We start from the raw sequence: 15534 nt of genomic DNA on the forward strand, positions 1-15534 counted from the left end.
CCTGCCTCTGCCTCCCGAGTGCTGGGATTAAAGGCGTGCGCCACCATCTCCCGGCTATTTCTGATATTTTTATGTATATATGGAGGAACACGTCTCAGTCTTTGTGAAGAGTTTTCTTTAGAGGGAGGTTGGGAAAAATGCAATATCAAGTGGAATAATGGTTGATTCTCATACCACTTCCAGGTTTTGAGTGTTAACTGGACACTGTCTGTTAGGGCTATGAGTGACACACTGCTCGCTTCATTGTTCTTGAAATTGGACCCCAGCAGTAGCTCACTAGCTAGGGCGATGTAAAGTGTGTGGCTGCCATTGTCTCCAGGTGATAGATTCCTCTGTGACAGATTCTAAGGCCAGGAGACCCGAAATCAGGCCTGCCCTACCTCTGCCCTGCCTTGAGGAGCTAGAATGGTAGTCCCCTGAAGATACCCAGCAGCCTCCAGGAGGTGGAAAAGAGGCATGATTTAGGTATAGGTTGCTGCCGCCTTCTTGAGATGAGGGGTGTCATCAGGCGCTGCTCCTCTGCCCTTTGACTTTCTTCGGTCTCCCTGTCCCTTCCCACGGCTGACAAGAGAGGAGAAGGTAACTGCAACCCAGGGTGCGACTGCAACCCAGGGTGCGTGACCAGGAAATACCAGACAAGCATGAGCTGCTTAGAGTCTCTGGAGAGCACAGGGCAGGTGACTCTGAGTGACCTCCCTCCCCATCACTGTTCCTCAGCCCTGGGTTACAGTCTCTGTCCTTCAGAAGGAGGAAGCAGCAGCCTCCAGGATTGTGACATCCTCGCCAATGTGCTACATTTGCTCACCTGCCCCTTTAATTATCTGTCATGAAATATTGCATAGGTGCTGTCTAGGGGCCCTGCCTTCTCACTGGGCTGTGAGGGACAGTCTTAACGGAGGGCTATAGGACAGCATTTCAGTGTCTGTGCTGGTTTCTGTTGTAGACCAGAAGTCCCCAGAAATATCTGAATTACCACTTTACATCTTAAGCCCAGTGCAGAATTGAAATTGAATCGCTTGTATGGAAGGAGAACTTGAGGCTTGAACTAGTGGCCTGTCACCAACTTACTGCAGTAACGAGGTTATGGGGAACTAAAGGAAGAGGGTGAGCTATCCAGAGCCTCCGAGGGGGACAGATAGACAAGTGGCTATGGGGTCTTTACTCAAGGTGAGCGCTGGCCTGGGATCTGTATAGATTCACTGGTGTAATTATAGAAGCTTTATCTTTCTACTATAGGTTTTTCAGTTTTATTCAAGTACTTGGGCTCTTGCCAACTGCCAGCTCTATGCTGTAGCCACAGGGGGCTACAAAGATAAGCCAGGCCTGACCTCACTGGCTGTTCATTATCTAGGGGTCACAAATACCTGTGCGCCAAGAGAGACCAGCAAGTACGGGAAGAGTACAAAGTATACGGAACAAACGCAAGACATTCTGAGACACTCCTTGCAGGGGATTCCCAGGATCTGGAGGATGGGGAGGAGGTGGAAGCAGTTAGGCTGGCCTGGAAAATAGCTCAGATTTCAACACCAGGCCGAGGAGAGACAGCCAGGTCAGCTGTGGGAAATGGTACAGAGCACCACGTCTGGGATGAGGTGGGCCACACATGGGGCCTTCGACACCGTGTGTGTGTGTGTGTGTGTGTGTGTGTGTGTGTGTGTAAGGTACACATATTCACAGCCATGGCATGAGAGTGGAGGTCAGAGGACAACCTGGACAACTTTCAGGAGTTGGTTCTTTCTTTCTACCTATGAGTCCTGGGCATCAAACTTAGGCCTTTAGGCTTGGCATCAGGTGCCTTTTCCCTCTGAGACATCTTGCAGGCTCCCAACTTCCAGCTTTGAAAGGACCTTTGGAGAATTTTAGCGTAGAGATGTTACATGATCTTTTCAAATAATGTATTGCCAGACATGGTGATAACTGCCTCTAGTCCTAATCCTTAGGAGCTGGGGACAGGCAGAGTGCAAGTTTAAGGCCTGGTTAGGCTATATAAAGAGAACAGTTCAAAAAGCCAAAAATGCCAGGCGGTGGTGGTGGTGCATGCCGTTAGACATTCATGGCTAGCCTGGGTGCTGTAGTGAGATACTGTCTCAGAAACCAAAAATGACAGGACTATGGTGGCTCATGCCTTTAATCCCAGCACTCAGGAGGCAGAGGTAGTCGGATCTCTGTGAGTTCAAGTATAGCCAAAGCTGTTAAACAGAACCATGCTTTAAAAACACCAACAAAATAACCTCCCTGCAAAAGTATGCTGTAATCAGAATTATTGATTTGGAAAGGAGGTATAAACAGCCAAACAGTATTATGATGTGCTTCCATTACTAATCAGTTAGTTAGTTAGTTAGTTAGTTAGTTAGTTAGTTAGTTAGTTAGTTAGTTAGTTAGAGGAAGGGTTTCACCATGTAGCCCTGGCTGATCTAGAACTCACTCTGTAGACCAGGCTGGCCTTGAACTCCCAGAGATCAGTTTGTCCTTGCTTCCTGAGTGCTGGATTAAAGCCAGCACCTCCTGGTGCCTGGCCCATTTTCCAACTTTAAAATGAATGTGTGTCCACATTTAGAAGGTAAGAATTGTATGATGATGTGATGATACTGGTGTTTTGTTTGTTTGTTTGTTTGTTTTAAGATGGGTTTCTCTATGTAGCCCTGGCTAGCTTAGAACTCACTGTGTAAACCAGACTGGCCTCAGATTTCAGAGATCTACCTCCAGAGTGCTGGGATTCAAGGTGTGTGCCACCATACCCACCAGTATATCATAATATTGACAGTGATTATCTCTGAGTGATGAGATTGAGGTTTTGTTTTGTTTTGGTATCTTGTTTGATGTATACATTTCTTGACTTTTCGACAAATCGTACTTACCACTTTTGTCATTAAAAGTCATTTTGAAGTTCTTCTGAGTGAGTACTTATTTGCTGGCCAAGGGAGTTGACCTAGAAATATTACAAAAGTCAAATAATTAAAAACTAAGGATAAAGTTGGTTATGTACTAACATTGATGAGCTCCATATTAGAGAGGAAGAATGTTCAGTAATATAGGAATGGTTAAAACCGGGCAGTGGTGGCTCACACCTTTAATTTTAGCACTTGGGAGGCAGAGGCAGGCAGATCTCTGAGTTTAAGGCCAGCCTGATCTACAGAGCAAATTCCAGAATTGGCTTCATAGCTACTGAAAAACATTGTCTTGAAAAACCAAAAAAAAAAAAAAAAAAGAATGGTTAAGGAAATTACTGTTTGATATCATACAGTCTTTAAAATGGGCCGGGTGGTGGTGGCGCACACCTTTAATCCCAGCACTCAGGAGGCAGAGGCAGGTGGATCTCTGTGAGTTCGAGACCAGCCTGGTCTACAAGAGCTAGTTCCAGGACAGGCTCCAAAACCACAGAGAAACCCCGTCTCGAAAAAAAAAAAAAGGCAAATATGTAGGTCATTGATACTTTGAATTGGGAATTTATAGTGACTGGAATAAGGCAAAATATAATATAACATAGAATAGTTTATATTGATTACAGGCCTTTCAAAATATATGTAAATACTTAATTTGGAGAATGTGACATTGTTGGTGTCTTTTTTTTAACTACGCTAACAAACAATGTAAAATTGACCACTTTACACATCTTAAGCTTACGATTCAGTGGCATCAGGGCATTTACAGTGTAGCAATCACCATATCATTTCTAGAATTGTTTATTATCCCAACAGTCAATATTTGTTAACAATAACTCCCATTCCCCCTCTTCCTGTGCCCGTGGTCACCTCTGCCTCCCTCTCTCCCCATGGATTTGCCTATTCCAGATGCCTCTTGGAGACGGAATCATCCGGCATTTGCCTGCTTGTCTGTGTCCGAGTTGCTGTGCCTTGCACCTTCAATGCTATTGTACAGGTTGCCTCCGGTTTGGGGCTATTATAATTGGTGCTGCGATGATGATGGGTGTATGAATAATTTTTCAAATCTCTGCTTTCAGGTTTGTTTTTAGGTTTTGAGGAGAATATCGAGGTTGAATTTCTGGACCCTCAGGGAATTCTCTGTTTAATTTTTTGAGGAACTGCCAATCGTTTTGTGTCTCTTTAATATAAACCTCTTCAAGTCTATTTATACCTAGAGTTACTAGTTCTCTCTGCTGTGCTGAATATACACATAAATTACCAAGGGATTACTACAGATGTGAAAGCGCTCTGCTCTGTTTAAAGGGGACTCTTTATAGATCTGCAGATAGTGGAATGTTTTGAACGTGGCCATGGAAAACAGGGTCAACCCAGATCACTGAAACTTCCAGATGATTCCAGAACCCTTACGTTTTAAAAACAGTTTCAACTTTTAATTTCTCCCAGAAATCTTTAACCAGTGTAAAATGAAATGAATGCATTTATAATTGCCCCCCCCTTTTTTTATTTTTGCCATTCAGATAAGAGGCAAAGAAGGGGGAGAAAAAGACCTGCAGACTTGGATAGTTTCCTAAACTGGACTCCTCTTCTTGGAGTTCTGTGGTTCTTTCCAGGCCCTGCTGAAACTGCTGGGCTGAAGCAAATAGGAAGACTCCTTCATGCTGGGCATGGTGGTACACAGCTGTAATCCCAGCTATTCAGGAGACAGAGGCAGAAGGATTGAAAGTTTTGGGTGGGCCTGGGCTCCATAGCCAATTCAAGGCTATCCTGGGCAACAGAGCAAGATGCTATCTCAAAAAAATGAGGGAAAAATGAAATTGTGGAATACAATTTGGTGGCAGAATGCTTCTTATCTGGTATCAGGCTCTGTAGCCAGTCCCCAGCTGCACAAAAAGAAGAAAATATATTTTTTAAAAATGAATTGAGCCAAGTTTGTTCAGTGCAAAAGCCCTAAAATGGATACAGGGGTGAAGAAGGAGGGCAGAAAATAAGAAAGCTTGATTTTTGTGAACATGGGGTTCCCTAAAAGGCTGGGGAACAGTGCTCCTCCATAGAGTCTCTGTATGGAGACTTGGACGTTACGGGCTCAGAGTCTAAAATAATTTCTAAAGCTAGGCATGGGGCTGGAGAGATAGCTCAGTGGTTAAGAGCATTGCCTGCTCTTCCAAAGGTCCTGAGTTCAATTCCTGGCAACCACATGATGGCTCACAACCATCTGTAATGAGGTCTGGTGCCCTCTTCTGACCTGCAGACATACACACTGACAGAATATTGTATACATAATAAATATATATTTAAAAAAAATAAAGCTAGGCATGGTGGCTCATGCTTTTAATCCCAGCAGTTGGGAGGTAGAGGCAGGTGGATTTCTGTGAGTTGGAGGCCAGACTGGTCTACAAGAGCTAGTTCCAGGACAGCCAGGGCTACAAAGAGAAACCCTGTCTCAAAACAAGCAAGCAAGCAAGCAAACATACAAAACATAACCTCTAATTCCAATGTGAAATGGTGGCAATCATTCCCAGCGCTAAAGTGAAGTCAGGAAAGCTGTTCAGACAGGATGTGCCTTTGCTGCTTTGAATTCTTTCTGGGGGAGAGGGGCGTGAAGACATGGCCTGCAGGTGAGGTGTCCTGCAAGAGAGGAGGCTGGTTACCATGACTCCTTCCTCCATGCTGATGTCAAGGCGTTGCGGGCTGTGCTCTCTTTCAGCCAGTGTCCCATGTTCGGTGGCCCCAGAAAAGTCAGTGTGTAGGCCTCAGCCACCCCAGGTTCGACGTACATTCTCCCTGGACACCGTCCTCAGTTCCTACCTTCTGGGCCAGTGGCCACGAGATGCTGATGGGGCCTTCAACTGCTGTACCAATGACAAGGCCACCCAGGTAATGCCGCTGTCGCCTAATGGGATCAAGAGGGGTAGGAGGGCTGGCAAGGGGGCCTCTGGTCCATTACTCCTGAGTTCTGTCATTGAAATGACTTGTCCTGGGTTTTGGTTGTTCACAGATGCTTCTCATCTTCTACTGTTTACCAGAGATTTTGTTATTGCTATTGTTTTTCTTTGTACATGTAGGTGAAAAAGAGTTTGCATCCCACCTTCCTGGGGAAGAGAGCTGTCAAGCTGGGATTTTCAGTTTGGCTTTCAGGGGGATTTTATATGTGGGGACTCCACAGCCAACTTTGGAATTTGGGCTTTTTTTTTTTTTTTTTTTATATCTGAGACAGGGTTTCTCTGTAGCTTTGAAGCCTGTCCTGGAACTAGCTCTTGTAAACTCACAGATATCCGCCTGCCTCTGCCTCCTGAGTGCTGGGATTAAAGGCATGTGCCGCCACCGCCCGAATTGGAATTTGGGATTTTTTAAATGAGTTTTGCCTTCCTGAAGTTAAGTTAAAGCCAACATTCAGTCCAGTTTGCATTCCCCCAAGCATCCCAGGAAGTGGTCAAAGAGGTATTGAGCCAGGTCTCATCCCATTGGAGCAATCAGAGTAGGGCATTCTTGTGAGGAGCTACGTCTTGCCAGCAGCCTGACAAGGCTCTGGAGCACCCCTCTGAGACCTGCGGAGCCCAGCTTTCTCTCCTGGATTTTCATGAAGAGTCGTGTCCTTAGAAGGACCTCCACAGACCATCTGGTTCTTGTGTCCACCGGGTTTTTTTTTTTTTTTTTTCCAAGACAGGGTTTCTCTGTGTAGCCCTGACTGTTCTGTGTAGACCAGGCTGTTCTCAAACTCAAAGAGATCCACCAGCCTCTGCCTCCCATGTGCTGGGAATAAAAGCATGCACCATCACCCGCCCGGTTCATGTGTCCATCCTTTGGATAAGACAGCGTTAGCCTGAGCAAGAAGCCATCTTATCTGGAAATCACCCAAAGGGATTTTTCAGTCTGACTCAGGACTTCATTCTTTTCAGCAGTTAAGATGGTGAGAGCAAGGCTCTCACTGTGGGCCACTTAGGCTGAGTCCTGCTCAACTTCAAAACAACTGAGTTGTTCTTTGCTAGGTGGAAATGCAGGAAAAGAACACCCTCCATTCTGAGTACCAGGACAAGACGGGGTGTGGCAGCTCTTTCTTTGCGTGCTGAGAAGGGTGTATCATCTGCCCACGTACATGCTGCCTGGTGGCCAAGGGATACAGAGCCCCCTTCCCATGCAACCTACTCTGCCTCCTTCTCAGCACGTCCCATTGGCTCCTTTCCTTTTGTGAGATCCGTTTTCAAGTGGTATTAATGAATGTTTGAATGTGCACTCCTTTTCAGTGGGAACAAGATTTGGTTTCTCTGAGCCTGGTTTCCAGTTCCCTGAAGGCCAGTGAACAAACAGCCAAGGGATGTCATGGGGTGGGTGTCTGGCAAAGTTTGGAGGAGCAGAATTCTCCCAGAAATGCCCCATGTTTCATCAAAAATAATTGAAACAAGTTTAAGCCTGTAAGGTGACATCAGTGGTCCTCGTCAGATGTGCAGGGGAGGGGAGAGGAGTCCAGCACTACTCCCCCTTTATCCTATGACGAGGTAGGTTATGATTCTCCCTCATGGACCTAGGAGGACATACTCCTTTCTCTTTGGCTCAGGCCAGATGATGTACTTAATCCGTGAGGGCTTCCTGCAGGAGTGGGGCTTGAGGTGGCTTCGAGTAGGCGAACTCATGAGCATCCTTTGTTAGACATCAGCTATGTGGCCCACTTATCCCCACCTCTGTCACTTTCTGTCTGCCAGCCTTCTGCAAAGTGACCATCCCACTCCTCACATAGCTTTCTCTGTCACCCTTAGGCAGGCCTGGCCTCAGACATCCTCTGGCCAAGTGGAGTGGCCTGGGTTCTCAACTGCGTGTTTTTGCTTCAGCTCCAGCTGCAGGCCAGATCTTTTATATAACAAGTCTGGGCTTCTTGCCACAGCAAGACAGAGGTCAGCGATGTGCCTCCATGGGTCTGGCAAGGCCCGGCCCTCCAGCTTTCTTCTTCTCCGGGATGGGCTCCAGCCCTCGAGGAACTCTTAGCAACCTGTCAATATTGTGGCTGCAGGCAAGAGGTGGGAGAATTCTGATCAGCATAAGCATCCAAACCCAAGTATGCATTTTGCCCGTCTTCCAGTCCTGCTCTTCAGGGAATTTTCTGCTTCTAGGTTTTGGGCTCCACTCAAATTCCTGCACGAGGCCCCTAGCCTGGCACAAGCTGCCATTTTTAGCACGGGCGTTATGCTGTGAAAGCCTTAGGCTCAATTGCCATCTCCCCAGAAGACCTTGTACTTCCTTCTAAACAGAGAGAGATCACCCAGAAAGGATGAATGAAGAAGAAAATTTCAGGGAGTGTGGGAAAAGGAAAAGAGGAGGAGGGATGCTAGGCTAGGTCTTTTAAGAGGTCTTTGAAAGCTTACGTAGTTAGTTAATTAGTTAGTTAGTTAGTTAGTTAGTTAGTTAGTTAGTTAGTTAGTTAGTTCTGTGATGCGGGGGATAGAGCCCAAGATGAGGGCTAGTAATCTACCCCTGAGCCACATCCCGAGTGCATTAAAAGCTTTGCAGCCATTAGGAATGGTGGGTGCCAGACCTTTCCCAGGTGCTTCGAGCAAGCCAGTCATTCCTACCTTTCCCCTCGCTTGGGCCCTTTCTCTCCTACCTGTAACAGTGCAGCATTTCATGGTCTGTTTCATTCAGTTAACTGGCAGGTACTTGTTACTGTTCTCTTGGGTGCCTAAATGCCTTGTGATGGAGACCATATCTTATCCAACGCTCCTGGGGACATGCTTTTTAGTTATGCCTGAGGCTAAGCAGCACCTTCCCAGAAACCCCTAGAGACCAGGGGCCTTGCTCATCCCAAGTCAATGTCAGAGCTAGGTCCCAGACGCAGAACATCTGCCATTAGAAAGCTGGGTGTACTGTGTACTCCAGTCCTCTGCTTAAGGCAGAAGATTAGATGCACTCAGCACTTGTGTCTATGGCATTGTTGTCCGCAACCCCTGGCCACGTTCTGTGCCCTCAGTCAAGTAAGAAGCCCATCCTCGGGCAGCAATAGCTAGGTTCCTCACATTTTTTTTTTTTTTTTTTTTTTGGTTTTTCGAGACAGGATTTCTCTGTGGTTTTGGAGCCTGTCCTGGAACTAGCTCTTGTAGACCAGGCTGGTCTCGAACTCACAGAGATCGGCCTGCTTCTGCCTCCCGAGTGCTGGGATTAAAGGCGTGCGCCACCACCACCCGGCTGGTTCCTCACATATTTGAGGCAAGAGGAACACATGGGATATGGGAGGGTCTTACTTGGGGAAACAGCTACCCTAGGAAGGTGAAGGGGTGTGATTGACAACTGGGGAGGGGTCCTCTGCTTTGCGGCTTGTGTCTTTTGCAGTGCTGAGAATAGAATCCAGGGCCTGCACATGCTAGGGTCCACACGCTCTACTCCTGAGCTCTCCTTCCAGCCCAGCAGTTTCTAGCCTGCGGGAACAATGTGAAAGGTGTGAACAGCAGTCCCCAGCATTATCTTCCTGAGATGGGGCCAGGAAGGAATGGAAAGTTACTCCCCCAGCCCCACCCCTGTGGCATCTCCATTTTCTGTGGGAAGTCCTGTGTCTGAGAAGAGGTTTTCAGATTGGCCTGGGTTTATTTGAGTGTGTTTTCTTCTCTGTGGCCCACCCTTCCCCCGGGTCATTTGGTAACCCAGAGCTGGCCACCGAGTGCTTTGGTTTGGTCTTTTCTAGTGGCTGGGCCCAGGCCAGGACCAGCGATAGCAGCACATGCCAGTGGCTGTGGTCACCTCTCTCCCTTCTTGCTGTGCAAAGCATATAATCCTTGTACTTTCCTGAGGGGGGAGGTGGGCTTACCACAGCTGGGATGACTGTCTGAGTAAAATTCTCCAGCTGGTGGCATCCTGCCCACAGAAGGGACCTTGGGTACCAGCCCTGCCTGGCTCCACCCACACTCTGCTTCTTTCCATCCCCATTTCTGCTTCATTAATTGGTAAGACAGAAAGCCTTTGTGATTCTCCCTCCCTGCATATAGCTCTAACTTATCCTTTGGGGGATGGAGGATAGCCTAAGTCCTTAACAGACAGCTTCACAGAGCATCCTAAAGACCAGAGGTGGAGACAGTTTACTGGTTGGAGAGGACTTCTTTCTGTCTTTGTTCGCCTGTGGTGCCAGGGGTGGGGGTGAGGGGTCCTCCCTGTCCCTGAGCTATTGCCTTGGTCTCTCTGATGGCACATAATTCAGTGTGACCGTCATATGCCTTTAAAAACTGTTTTTCTTTGTGGGTGTGAGGGCTTGGGCACAGAGCCTGTTTTCCAAACTAGCGACCAGGACCAGTGGTTCAGTACATGGTTTGACTGCACTATAGCAAATGCTTGAAAATGGAGCCACGGTGGAAAATCTGAGGGTCATCTAGTCACTGTTGAGTTAGAAATGGTGGCTTTGGGCCACGTGCAGCCAGAGTTCTCAGTGCTGGCCAGTGGACCACCCCCAGAGACTTTTTGTTTGGCCGAAGTCCTAAGGGACTGGCTTGCCGAGTTGAGCTCGTCATGTGGCTTCTGACCAGCCATCTCTCTCCAGCCAGGTCCCACACTGCTCTTCACTTCCAGTAGGTACAGTGGGTAATGCTCTTAAGACCTGGCCCAGCTCTGCCGTTAGAGTGTGCTCAGGAGCCAAGGCACAGGGGACTTTGGGAGCCTGGACTCTTCCCCTTCAGGTCATGACCTCCAGGTAGAAACTTAGCTGATTTGGAGGCCAAGAAAGACATTCCAGTGTGGAGGGTTCCATCCTCCTTCCTTCTGTTGCTCTGTTAGCTCCTTGGGAAGCAGTCTTTCACCTCCATGCCCGTCTGTCCTTCCACGTGTTGCCCTGGAATCTTTAAATCCCTGGCAAGGCACTCATATTTTACCTCTGCATGTCCAGTTCTGACAGTCTGAGCAGCTGCACAGCTGGCCACTCCACTCATGGTGAGCAAAGTTTACCCCTCACTCAGCTGCTCCCTTAGCCAGGGTGTGGAGTAAGTCCATTCTCATGTATGATTCCCCTGAAAAGCATGACTTTCTAATCTCTGATGCCCAGACTCACCTTTATACAAAGGGGCTAGAATGACCATTTATACCGGCTGCTCCACAGTTTGGCCTGACCCTACCTGCTGACCTCCTTGAGATGGGTCTTAGCTGTGACTTTACTGTCCCCCAAAGAGACCATGATCTAGACCTTTGTTCCTGAGTAACCAGAGGCACAATTCCCCCACTTGACATACTGCAGTTAGCGAGGCAGGAAGCTAGGCCACGATACAAGCCAGGCTTGACAGTACTCACACCAGCCTGGAAGCAGCTTGGAAGCCGGGCCACCCTGCTCTGTTAGGTTCCTCAGGCTGCTTAACAGCTACCCCAGGCTTCATGGCTTAGGACAGCAGATGTGTATTCTCTCAGAGTTTTAGATTCCAGAAGTCTCCGAGTTAAGTTGCAGTGACTCAACATGAAAGTATTGGCAGGGCCGTGCTCTCAGAAGCCATTTTTTTCTTTTACTTTTTGTGGTAGGGTCCTTACTAGGAACCCAGGTTGGCCTTGGACTCATTGTGTAGCCCAGGCTGTCCTTGAAAATTCACCTGGGCAAGACAGAGAGCACCTGGGAGGAGGGGTTGGGCTACGATCCCTTTGGGCAGGTAGATGTTGAGATAAAGTGAGGCCCTTAATATTACATCTGCACAGAGCAGGCCATGGTGGAATGTGGTTGCTGAGGAGAGAGAGAGACAAGAAACGGATGAGGAGAGGAGATCCCAACCGCCATGGTTTTCACATCCTTCCCCCACTCCTGTGGCAGTCCACACTTCCCTCCGACTCCTCCCCGTCTCCTAGGAGAAGGGAGTTGGAGCATTTGAAGAAGTGTTAGTAGCCAGGTGCAAGCTGACCCAGGGTGTTCCCCTTCTTCCACCACCTGCTTCTCAGAGGCAGGGACTGTGCCTCATCCTCTGGTTTGCCACCTCTCCTCTATACTCTTTGCTCCTTTTCCAGGGGTGAAGGAGGTGTGGGACTTGGTTGTACTAGCAGCACTGGTGATCTGCGAGCTTGGCGTAGGCGTCCCAGGCAAGGTGGGCGTGCAGGCATCTGCAGAGTCTTAGCAAGCGAGGGAGAAATGGGCTATGTCTTCCCTGTTGGCCGTGTTGCTCTTCTGAGGTCTCACACCCTGGTTTAGAGAGACATGGACATTTGGAGGGAGATCAGCTACTTGGTTCCCAGGTTTGTAAGAGCCAGCCTCACCTGAGGGCTATGGGGTACCTGCCTGCATTCCTGGCTTCCCTGTTCATAAAGGAAGAATGGTGGCAATGGGCCTGAGGATGTGTTCCCTGGTGATGCCAGTTGTCCTGCTCAGGCTGTGATGCATAGCCCTGCAAAAGGTCCTGCTTAAGGGCAGCTGCAGACAGGAAGGGCCAGAGGCTCCATCTGCGGTGGCTTCTCTGCATGCAGCTGTCGCACAAGGCAGCCCTGGCTCAGACTGCCCTGTGAGCTCGTCTTAGCAGCTGTTGGGTGGTGAGGAGTCTTGTTTTCCCCCATCCTCCCCCTTTCTGAGTGCAGCAGCCTCCTGGGGGAGGTCAGCAGATCTCTTAGAGGAGCTGGTTCCCAGGCCCTGGGCTTTGGCAGCCTGTGCACAGTAGTCAGAGAGGAGCTGGTCTCACTGGGGCACACCCCTTGGCCCCTCTCCTGGAATGGAAGTAGGATGTTGGCAATGGGAAGGGGATCTGGGCCTTCCTCTTGAGTGCCATGCTTGAAGCCAATAGCTTCCTCCTTTAGTGGGGACTCCTCTACCACCATCTTGGATCCCCTGTCTTCATGCAGCAGGGAAAGGAAGGCAGCAAACGGAAAGTCCTTCCCATGGGGAGCAAGGAAGGCCCGTGGGGAATAGGCATGAACAGGCCATTCAGAATTCTGGCTCCATTTTTTGAAACTGTCTTTTCCTTGCTTGTTCAGGAGGACTTTGGAGTCCCCGACACTCCCTCTGGGTGATGAAATAAGCTGGAGGCTACATGTTACACAGTTGCCACCTACTTCATCCAGAGGTACCCAGGGAGACCTTTCTCCTGGTTCCTCTTGGAATCCTGTCTGGTGACTTGTTTTTGATGAACTCCCATGCACTTGGCCTTGGCTGGGCACACAGAGGGTGAGAATAAAGGATGCAGGGCTCTTTTGAAGCTGCTTGGGAGCGGGACAATAGTTGGCCCCACCACTGGGATATACGCAGACTGACTGGGAATGTAACACATGAAAGAAAGTGATACGGGAAGGCTGAGGGCGTAGCTCAGTGCTACCGCTTGCCTAGCATATGCAAGACACTGGGTTTCATCCCCAGTACCAAACACATAATAAAAGAGAGAGGGGGTTGGCACTGTTGGGCATTAGGGAAGGTTTCCTGGAGAGTGAAAATCGAGATGAGGCCATGCCCATGCCTTTCCTTGCCTGGAAGAATAAAGCATGGGTGTGTCCATGAGGTTGATGAACAGATGTGAGAAGGTTTCAGAGGCCACCACCTCTATCCAGGAAACCGCCTGGTTGCTTCCTGCCCGCAGAGCTGTCTGTCTTACTGCATGTCTTTCTACAGACACCCCTATCTTGGCAAGAGCCGGAAGGTGAGCGGGCCAGCTTCTGCATGCACAAGCGATCAGCGTCCTGGGGCAGCACTGACCATCGAAAAGAGGTAAGTGCCCTCTCTCCACAACCCCTGTCTCCTGGCACTGTGTGACAGTTTCCCATGAGGATAGCTACACTACAGTCTCTCTGCCTCCTGCCAGCCTCCTTCTGAGGAAATGGCTCTTCACTAACTCCCAACCTTCTGTTGGCCTGGTTGTAGGACCACAGACCCTCTTGCTAGAGAAAACCCAGCCAGTGGCTGCTGATGGTTCTAGCACCCAGACTGGGAGAGTTGTTTGCCTTGGTCTCATTGAGGTTGGACCCTGATAAGTGATTCAGAGACTGAAGGAAGGCAGGGAACAAGCCCCTGGGAATCAGGAGCTCCCAGCCTCATTTACTACTTAAACATCTACCTAGTTTTCTTTTAAGAGAAGAGAAAAAGTAATATTGAGATCCTGAATGCTTTGTCTTGGCCCTCCCTCTGCCCCAGGAGGGCTGGAGGCATTGAGACTGAGAGAGAAAACCATAGGCTGGAATTCCAAGGCTGGTAACCCAACTTCACCTCAAGTGTCTTGTGGCAGCTCCAAAGAAAAGGTCAATTTTCCAGGCCTCATCCCTGCTCCATTCAGAGGGAAGCGGTTTCTGCTCTCCTTGATGTTCGGAGCACTGAGAAAACGGAAAGTGACCGGATCGCAAGGCCAAGGCCAAGTGGAAACGTAAAATGCTCTCAAAGCCTTGAATGGCAGAGTAAACAAATTCTGCACAGGAAGGGTGGGGAGTCATGGTCTTCATGGTCTGCTTGATCCACAGTACAAGTTGAAAAGCACATTCTTGGGCTGGGAGATGCAGCCCAAAACGCTGCTTAGGCTGGGTTCGGTCCCCACCAGAGTAATTACAAAGCATTTCCTAGGTGCTCAGAGCTTAAGAGTTCTTTCCAAGGACCCTAGTTCTGTTTCCATGTAGTCACACACAGCCATCAGTAACTCCAGTTTGGGGAGAATCCAGTGCCCTCTTTTAACCTCTCCGGATACTAGGCTAACATGCATACAGGCAAAACACTTATACAGATAAAGTAGATAAATCTAAAACAATAACTTAACAAAGCGGTTTCTTCTTGACTGTCATTGTAACTTTTATGGCAGTGGGCAGCAGATATACCTTCTGAAGTCCATCAGGTTCCCTCCCATTCGTATTCAAACCCTGCATCCTGCTCAGGGTTTCAAAGCCCAGAATTACAAGTCTAATAGGAATCATATTCAAAAGTGTTTGTGGGCTAGTTTGTTTGGTTTAGGGTTTTTTTTTTTTTTTTTTGGTGGGGAAGAGGGCAGGATAATACAGGCCTAGGCTGACCTTAAACTGAACATTCTGATTCAGCCTTCCTAGTGCTGGGATCACAGTAGACTTGTTCCTCCGTGACTATAAACAGCGTTAGTGGTACCTTGTAGTGTTATAGAGCCTGGGAGTCCAGATGAAATGTGGTCCTTCTTCTAGAGAACTTATCTTTCTGTAGTATAGTTTACTTTTAAATGAGGGGAAGGGTTGGATTTCCAAACTCTCTGGTCTCAAAGCCTTTAGGATATTTGAGAATATCATTTGAGAAATTATTATTGACCCTCGGAATGCCACTTTCAGCCAGACATGGAGACACGTGCCTATAGTTCCAACACTCAGGAGGCTAAGGCAGGAAGAGTTGTGAGCTCAAAGTCAGTCTGCACTATACAGAATGATATCTTGTCTTAGTGAAAGAGAAAAGAAAAACAGCCATTTGGAGAGATAGCTCAGCAGTTAAGATTGTGCATTGCTCTTGCAAAGAAGGACCAGAGTTCAGTTCTTAGCATCCATTTCAGACAGCTCACAGCCACCTCCGTGTAACTCCAGCTCCAGGGGCATCCAGGGCTTCTGGTCTCCATGAGCACCTGCACTCACGTGCACACACATTCCCATACATACACACAATTAAAAAAAACACTTGAAAACATTTACAGATTTTTAAATTTATTTTATATGTATGAATGTTTTGCCTGCATGTATGTCTATGTACCACATGCATGACTGATGCCCACAGCATTCAGAAGAGGGCATTGGGTCCCCT

The 15534-nt window shown here is 48.3% G+C and overlaps 1 protein-coding gene across 1 annotated transcript in view; it reads left to right on the top strand.

Annotated features, from left to right (window-relative positions):
• Nucleotides 1-15534, top strand: part of Fam117a (family with sequence similarity 117 member A) — a 46030-nt gene that overhangs the window by 23167 nt on the left and 7329 nt on the right. Inside the window, exons 2-3 of the mRNA XM_005350617.2 lie at nt 5590-5759; nt 13414-13509. Of these exons, the coding sequence (XP_005350674.1) occupies nt 5590-5759; nt 13414-13509 (266 nt within the window). The remainder of the gene's footprint in view (nt 1-5589; nt 5760-13413; nt 13510-15534) is intronic.

This window comes from Microtus ochrogaster, chromosome 7 (genome assembly GCF_000317375.1).
Source record: "Microtus ochrogaster isolate Prairie Vole_2 chromosome 7, MicOch1.0, whole genome shotgun sequence".
NCBI classification, from domain to species: Eukaryota; Metazoa; Chordata; class Mammalia; order Rodentia; family Cricetidae; genus Microtus; species Microtus ochrogaster.